This window comes from Sciurus carolinensis, chromosome 11 (assembly GCF_902686445.1).
Source record: "Sciurus carolinensis chromosome 11, mSciCar1.2, whole genome shotgun sequence".
NCBI lineage: Eukaryota > Metazoa > Chordata > Mammalia > Rodentia > Sciuridae > Sciurus > Sciurus carolinensis.
Window position 1 is genome coordinate 61,127,699 of NC_062223.1, and position 8,372 is coordinate 61,136,070.

At 41.6% G+C, this 8,372-nt stretch overlaps 1 protein-coding gene across 20 annotated transcripts in view; it reads left to right on the forward strand.

Annotated features, from left to right (window-relative positions):
* Sox6 (SRY-box transcription factor 6) overlaps positions 1 to 7,081 on the forward strand; it is a 556,749-nt gene extending 549,668 nt beyond the window's left edge. For all 20 annotated transcript variants that reach the window (XM_047516550.1, XM_047516548.1, XM_047516547.1 and 17 more), the window contains one exon: positions 422 to 7,081. In XM_047516550.1, coding sequence (XP_047372506.1) covers positions 422 to 725 — 304 coding nt within the window. In that variant the 3' untranslated portion in view covers positions 726 to 7,081. The remainder of the gene's footprint in view (positions 1 to 421) is intronic.
* Positions 7,082 to 8,372: the final 1,291 nt, after the last annotated feature.

Below are 8,372 nucleotides of genomic sequence, written 5' to 3' on the forward strand. Positions count from 1 at the left end.
TTAATAGTGTCATTATAATATGTTTCATGCCACTGTTCTATTAAAAAATGCTCTTGAGGTTCTTAAAAATATGATCTCACATGTCACTTGGTGGTATTAACTATAGCACCTGTTCTTAATGTCAAGTGTTAGCCAGGCCTTGCCATATTTGCCAGCTTAAAAGAGTTCTGCCTTTATGTTGCAAAACCATCAGTAAATTGCTCTATTATGCTAATTTAACCCCCAACCATAGCATCAGGGAGAGTGCCAGGACTCCTCCAAGGAACAGTTGTCACATTTTGTCACTTGCTTAGGATGTTAAAGAGGGCACCCCTTGGACAAGTGTGGGGAATAAAGTCCAATGTCACATGGAGGAATGTTCATAGATATATTTATAGAGATATTTCCCCTCTATTTCATTTTATTTTTTGAATCTATACAGGCAACAGCCTCAGATTCCAATCACCACAGGAACAGGTGTTGTGTATCCTGGTGCTATTACTATGGCAACTACCACACCGTCACCTCAGATGACATCTGACTGCTCTAGCACCTCCGCCAGCCCAGAGCCCAGCCTCCCAGTCATCCAGAGCACTTATGGTATGAAGACAGACGGCGGAAGCCTAGCTGGAAACGAAATGATTAATGGAGAGGATGAAATGGAAATGTATGACGACTATGAAGATGACCCCAAATCAGACTATAGCAGTGAAAACGAGGCCCCGGAGGCTGTCAGTGCCAACTGAGGAGTTTTTGTTTGCTGAATTAAAATACTCTGACATTTCATCCCCCTCCCCCAACAAAAAGTTCTTAAAGAGCCCGCATGCATTTGTGGCTCCACAATTACATCAGCAGAATGGTCTTAATTGTTTCGTAAAGTGTGAGACAGATTAAGTTTTCCCTGATTTTTCATGAACTTGAGTTTTTTGTCGTTATTGTTATTGTTGTTGTTGTTGTTTTTTAATTTAGGTGAAGACATATTAAATATGAGACACCAGGACTTGAAAACTTATCTCAACCCATAGCTGTCTTACAAGTCTTATATTTTTGTCTTACTTTTTTTTTTTCTTTTGGATGTTGATAAAGGTTTAAGTTACTGTTTTAGATGGGGTTAAACATTCTCACTCAGGTATGCTGTGCCGGCCTACAGGTTGTGAATGTGTTTTTATTCTGAATTACTTTAGAAAACAACTGAGGATTTCGTATCGTGAAACAGGACTAGTCCACAGCGTGTGCCGCTGCGTGCAGAGCATATTCAGAAGGCCTCGGAATTCCATTTCTCCGTGTGTAGAGTTAAACTTTGAATGTGCCAAACTTTTTCATAACTTTTGAATCTTAATATTTTGAAAGTCTTAAAGGAGACACTGCAAAGTCTTAGACAATCTTTGGCATCTTAAAATAAAATAGCAAACCACACTTTCTTTTTTTTTCCAGAAAATGGTAAAGTACTCAGGAATCTGGAGACAAGATATTGTAAGGAATGAACAAGGTTGCCACAGTGCATGTACCCAATTGTGTTTGCCTCTTGACGTGCCATCAGTGCGTGACGTGGTATGACATTTACACACCAGAGCCATCACCACACCAGATACCGACCTGGTGGTCTTCTCTGCCCGAGACCACCTCTCACTACATCCATTATCCCTTTGCCTTTAACCCTGACATTCAGTCTTAACACGTTTTCTCTTAAATAATTTATTCATTCCAGAATGTCAAGGGTCCACTTACTATTTATTTAAAAAAAATTTTTGTTGGTGGCATTAATTTAATAATTCTTGTTTTTCACCCTCCTTCCCTGAAGAACTTTTCAGCCCTTTTCACCTCCTTCTCCTGCTAGATACAAAAGATGTACATAGAGATTTTATGTCCCCAGAGCATCTGGAAACATTTCTGAAACAAGATACTATCAAATACCTTTATTATTGTTTTTAAAGATGAGTGTATATCTGGCTACAGGGCTGTGTTATATGGGTCTAGGTGTACAGTCTTACACTTAAAACAGGTATGCCCCTGAGGTTCACTGTGACCTCAAGTTTTTTTGCCAGAGTTTCCCCCGATTCAGTTTGCAACAAGTGGTAGGATCTGCATTGGTGGCATTTCCTCTGAAATTTGTTCAGCAGCAAGGGTCAACAATGGTGGCTGCCAGGCGGGAAGGCAGTAGAATTCTGCAGCCAGACCTGAAGCCCAAGGCTTGTGGGCCATGTAGAGTCTACATGCCACTGTCATGGGCTGGCACCCTTACACCAAGTTGCCTAGCTGGCACATCCAGGGAGTTCTTTGCAAGTTCCAGGATGAAAGAAGCCAGATGATATTCTCAAAGCAAAGACAGAGGCAAATAGTCATGGAACATTCAGAGAACGAAAGAAAACCATAGGGAAGGAGAAGGGGGGGAATACATTCCCTATATGGCATGTTCCTACTGTCAATTCTGGGGAACAGATAGCTCATGGGACAGCGACCTCTGGCTGACTCCCTGTATCTATGATGACAAAATGAACTGCACTTGTCACTCAAGGAGTGCTCTGGAGATGTGCTGCTGGACTAGGAGGCAGTGAGGTTTCATTCCCCATCTCCTAACTACAGGGAGCTCTGCTACGCCATTCAGACCTTTCTGAACCCAAGGCCTGTTGCCTGTTGGGGAGTCTCTCCCGGTGTGGTTCAGTTGGCCAGTCAGTGAATGGGACAGTTTGCCTCATGGGACAACCCAGAATCTGATCACCAAGACATAGGAATGGCCCCATCAGATTTCTTGAGCCATTTTGTCACTTGGAAGAAAATAGTATACCTTCATATTTATTTAAAGAGTGCTCCAGGCCATACCTAATAGCAATAAATGGTCGAGCTGAGATGTCACCGGCTCTTTCATTAGCTGGGAGTGCTCTCTATAAGCTGTTTAAGGTACTTATAGGGATGTTTTGTTCTTAATATTGGTTGGGGATTGGAACTTTGTTCTTGTACATTTATTTCAAATGAGGAGGAGGTCATTTTTCTTAAAAAAAAATGAGTATTTATTATGTCTTACTGATTTCTTTGATTATATACCTCTCCTCCTCAGTTCATTCTCATGTTTTCTCCCCTTTCTCTTTGGTTTTGGCTTTTGCTCTTACTCCTTTTTTATTGTGCTGCATAGGTAGCGTGTTGTATGGCTAGCATTGTATTGTATGTAATTAATTTTGCACAAAGGCGAACATTTAGAATAGTAGGTTAATTTTGTTTGTTTTTATGACCATGCCAAAATAATATTCTGGGCTGGTGGAGAACAAAGGACTGTTCTTTAGGACTGAAACTTGATTTTGCTTGTAGTAAGAAAAAAAAAAAAAAAACAAAAAACACACACACTCACAGATGTTGTTTCGTAAGTGTTATAAGCACTGGATATAAATGGTATTTTTTATCACTTCTGACTAATGTGAAACTGTTGTACGAAAACTACACGAACAAAAGTCATCTGTTTCGACTCGTGTGGGCTTGCCTCACAGTTGCCGGATTTGAGTCATTTTTATGTCTTGTTATTTCATTTATTTATGCAAAATACATGTGTGTATGAACACTTTGTTTTAGCTCCAGCTCTGCCTCAGTACTGGGGTGCAGTAACTTCTAGCCATTTTCTTAAAAATGAAAGGCTATTCAGGAATGATCTGATTGTAAACGCCTCTTTCATTGGCTCAGACAGTAATGCTGTATTTGAATCTAAATTCTGTGCATATTCAGTTTATTCTATTTATTAGCCAAGTTTGGCTCTAAATATCCATGGAAATTAAGAATGACAATCATCGGGATCACTTCATTGTATTTCAGTGGGGCTTAAACAAAGTTCTTATGACTTTACCATCTCATTTTAGAATTTTCTAATTGTGTAAATATAACATAGAAATAGAATTTATTTTTGGTTCATGAGTACTTAGTGAGATATAAATTATGTATTTCTTTTTTGTTCTCTATCCATATGTGTTGGTCCAAACTAGAAGTTGACGAGTCACTGTACTTGCTGGGGACAGTGAATTCTCAGCTACAGTGAGGGCAGCGTTCATCCTGCAGCTGGGCCAGCAAAGCCCTACACTCGGGTACTTATGCAGTTTTCAGCCCGCTGTCCACAGACTCAGACTTTTCCCTTTTTTCCTTAAAGAGAGTGGGTGAATAGAACATAATAAATTTCCAGTACAGCTAGGAGAGAGTCAATTTGCTTTGTGAACCCACACAAACCTTATAAGATAGTTCTGTGACCATTTAATAGTGAGAAGCATAATGACATTTTAAAGGCAAAAATTTTCCTCTGTGATTGGCCATGAATAACGTCCCACCATGCCAGTTAAAGAATGTTGTCACCTTTTTTCAGTGCTCCCTACTTGAAGGTATCTTCAAATCAAAGGTAAAAATTAGCTCCATTTAATTTAAAAACGAACAGGATTAGGGTTTTCTTTGTCATTTGTGATAGGGACACTGGTAGACAATCCTTTCCTTAAAAAAAGGGGGGGGCATATAGAATAGGAAGGATAAGAAGGAAGGAAGAAAGGATGGAAGGAAAGAAGTGAGAGAGAAAGAAAAGTTCATCTGCGGACATGAACAGCCAGCCTGGCAATTTCTCTACTTCGCCGGCAGATTCCAGGCAGTGTCCTTTGCAGGGAGGTGTGGAAGCTCTGTTGTTTTCACGAGGACCCAGCTCAGCCTTTCAGGAGCACATCGGTTTGCTTCATTTGGTATTTGATACTCTGCAGCCTTGTCCTGGGACCTGATTTGATTTGCCAGGGTCCTGACACAGACTCCCAGGCCAAGTTCTAAATTCAGGTGTGGGCTCACAGTGCTATTGAGCTGGTCAAATTTTGACCTCCCTTGGACATAAGCCCCATGGGAGCCTGGGGTGTTTAAAAAGGGTGTGATCTCTCTAGGGCTGATATTAAAGGCTGCTTTCTTTGCCTTATGAAGCCAGGCTGCTGCTTTGGAGCACGCCCTCCTGGGCCAGGAGCACGGGGCTGGCTGAAAGCAGGGATTGTTTCGGGGAAGCCCATCTGCCCTCAGCAGGAAGGCAGCCTGGAACTTGAACACCACAACCCGAGCTGCTGCTCTCGATTTACTCATTTTGCAAAGAGTTGACCTGTACCAACTTATTAGGGAAATGAAAAAGAATCACTTCGCAGTTTTAAACCATTCAAGAAGTCCTGTACCAAGTGCCAACAACTGCAAAGGAATGCAGCTAGAGGAATGTATTGAAGTTATTACTGGGTCTTCCTTTTTAATGAGAAAGTGACAAAAATGGTTGCCATAGCCTCGCCTGATGTCATGCACGTTTATCCAAGGATTGAGTTGGCACTTAGGCTCACTTCTCAAAATATAATAATATCAATGACCTCATTTGTCCTTCTACAAAAGCACTTGCATCATTTCCTCAAGTCACCTGCCCCCTGATGTGTTTTTCTCCTCAATAAACAACTTCTGTTACTCCTGCCAATCATGTTCTGTTTCTGATGCCACATGCTATCGAACGTTCCCCCGTACTGATAATCATTGAAAATATTGATATGCAAATACATTTATTTCCCTTTCATCCCCATCTCATCTTTTCCTTTAGGGAGAGATTGCTTTCAAAAAACTCATGGACAAGTATTTGGAATGCTGGTACCTTGGGGGCAGAGGGAGGGGTGGGTGGGATAGGAACAGAAAGGTAATGCTTCCTGCAGATACTCTTCCAATCCGTGTCAGTGGCAATAGGAACACTTGAAGGCAACTCAGTGACATATCTTGCTCAGTAGTTTCTTATTCCTGAAGAACCGCAAGCATAAAGTGAGGCCTCAGTGCTGGTGCTCTTGGAGTATGGGGAATGTGCAAATATTTACCTGTTTTGTATGCTGCACATTGCAGATCTGCTCATGTGCATTCTCCGTTTGTCTTCCTTTGTCATGTGTGTTTTTGCTTTTTTGAAAGTGCAGTCTTTATTGTACCCTTCTCCAGCTTGTAGCAAATTAGAATGCTTAGCATTTATGTTCATTCATTATTGTATTTGCCATGTAAAATTTTTATTACCTTAGACAAGCTTATAAGCTGTTACTACATAACTTATCTTACTGTAACTCTTTTATTTCCTGACATTGTAATTTGTTTGTGATGTATATTGTGAGATTGTATTCTATGTTAATTTAATCAGCACAATTCACTGACATGCTGGACTGACATGCTGGCTGCTGTTTCAAAGTGTAAAGTTTGTGTAGGGCTGTTGGGACAACTGTAATTCTGTTGTCAAGGTACTGTGCTTTGGTTCCTATAGCAACACTGTGGGTGTGACCCTTGAGACTCTAGGGGCATCTAATACACCCTGGAGCAAATTTTAACTGCAGATTTTCTTTGTAGAAATTCTATGTATAACACAGGTACCTACTTGGCCCATGGCTGGTAACTATTTGGGCAATTAGAAGAAAAAAAAAAAAAAAAAAAAAAAACCCATAAAAACTAGTGTCTATTGCTGCTTTGAATATGTTTGAAAGTCTGAAAATGTAAATAGTTTATCAAAAAAAAATCTTGTACAGTCCAGTGTAAAGTTTTTAAATGACCTTAAGGGTTGCCATCACATCTTTCTCACACTCTCCTCTTGATATTGAAAAAAAAAAAGTTTGCTAAGGATTCAAGAAATGGGAAAAAAGAGAATCTCTTTAAATTTAAAGGAATTGATCATAGTTCTTAGCTTTGTTGCATACACAAACCTCTTGGATTTTGTTGTGCAGTATTGACGTGAGATAAAACTCAACTCATTGAATAATCTTTCAGTGGTACTTTTCCAAGTCTTCCCCTCCTCTGCCTCATAATTAAGGGAAAAGACAAAATTGAAAGATGCACTCTTTGTCTATCCTGGTGTATGTTGGCACCTTAGCTACTTTTTTTTTTTTTTTCCATTTTGCACAAGGTGCTTTCCTGATCTGTCAGACATGCCATCCTTGGGTGATAAATGTATATGCCATGATGGGCTCAGGCCCGCAGGGGAGTGTCTATAAGAACTGCCTATTTATGCTCATTTACCTCAAGACTGTCCTCTCTACCCTAATCTAGTTGTCATCACTCCATCTTTTGTACTGCTGTTGACACTTACCAATTAAAGATAAATTTTGTTTTATGACCTCTGTGTATAGCCTCATCTGTGCCCTGAAAACAGTTTCCCCCTGGATCCAACAGGCCCCAGGCTTGCCACCACCTGTGACTGGAGCCCACAGAGCTCCATCTCTGCACCACGGCTCCTACCTGGTGGGAGGGAGAAAGCACCCAACACCTTGAACCCCTTGGCCTGGAAAGACTTGCCTGCTTTTTTCATCTCAGAACATACGCTGCTGCAGCAGGAAATGCTTGGGAATTTAGATGGGAGCAATAGGATCCAAGGTGGATTTTTGTCAAGAGAAGATGAGAGAGAATGTCACTGCCTCTTTTCCTGACTTCTTCATGAGAGCAAAAGTTTCAAAAGCTCAGAGCATCCAGCTAAGATTCATTTGATGTCATCTCCAGGACCTGCCTCTCACCTCACCCTGGCTCCAAGCCCAGCAGCCACAGCAGATGGGCTGCACTCGGGATCCTTCCCTCCACCATGGGTGGGATGCTTGGCTCATCTTTAAACTGCTTCTGCCTCATATAAGGAAGCTCCTATCTCATTGCACCCGGTGCAAAACTCAGTTTCCAGTGACTTGGCTTCTAAGTGTACCCAAAGCTATTTCTTGGTGCCTAGAAAGTCTGAGGGCAACACTGGCATGGGCAAGGTCCTGAAAGGAACGTGTGAAACCAGCCACTCAAATGCTGCGAATGCTCCAGATTAGTGACCCATAGCTGCCATGTGAAAGAGACAGGGGAGGCACTGCTGCTGCTTTTTTTGATATTCCCTATGAAAAACGCCTCATTATAGAAAAGGATTTGTGAAACATTCTTTATCCGAGGCAAATTGTAAGACCGATACAAGCTGCTTAAAGTTCTGAATACCTGGTATCCCTCCTTCCTGCCCTGGGGGTGTTTTTGTTTTGTTTTTTAAAGCCTCAGCAAGTCGAGGGTATTAGATTAAGAACAACGTGGACTTGGGGAGTCACGGAGGCCTGGCTCAGTTACTTGCCAGTTGTGTGACCTTCCCTGAGTTACTCCTCTGAGTAAGAGTTTTCCCCTCTGTACAATGGGATTGTAATCCCTACCTATTAGAGTATTGGGGGTATGAAATGAAATGGCAGAATTAAAACATGTGGCCGCAGGCCTGGCTCCTCAGCCTGGAGAATGTCTAAGCCAGCAGGGAGCATGGGTCACCAACTGAGCCAAGAGAAGGGCCTGCCTAAGTTCTTGGCTCACATGGAGTCCCATGTGCGATTACCCCAGTCTTCCTTTCCCTGTCACCTTCTCTGGTAAATTCCCACTTGCCTTTCAAACACCCTCCAAATATC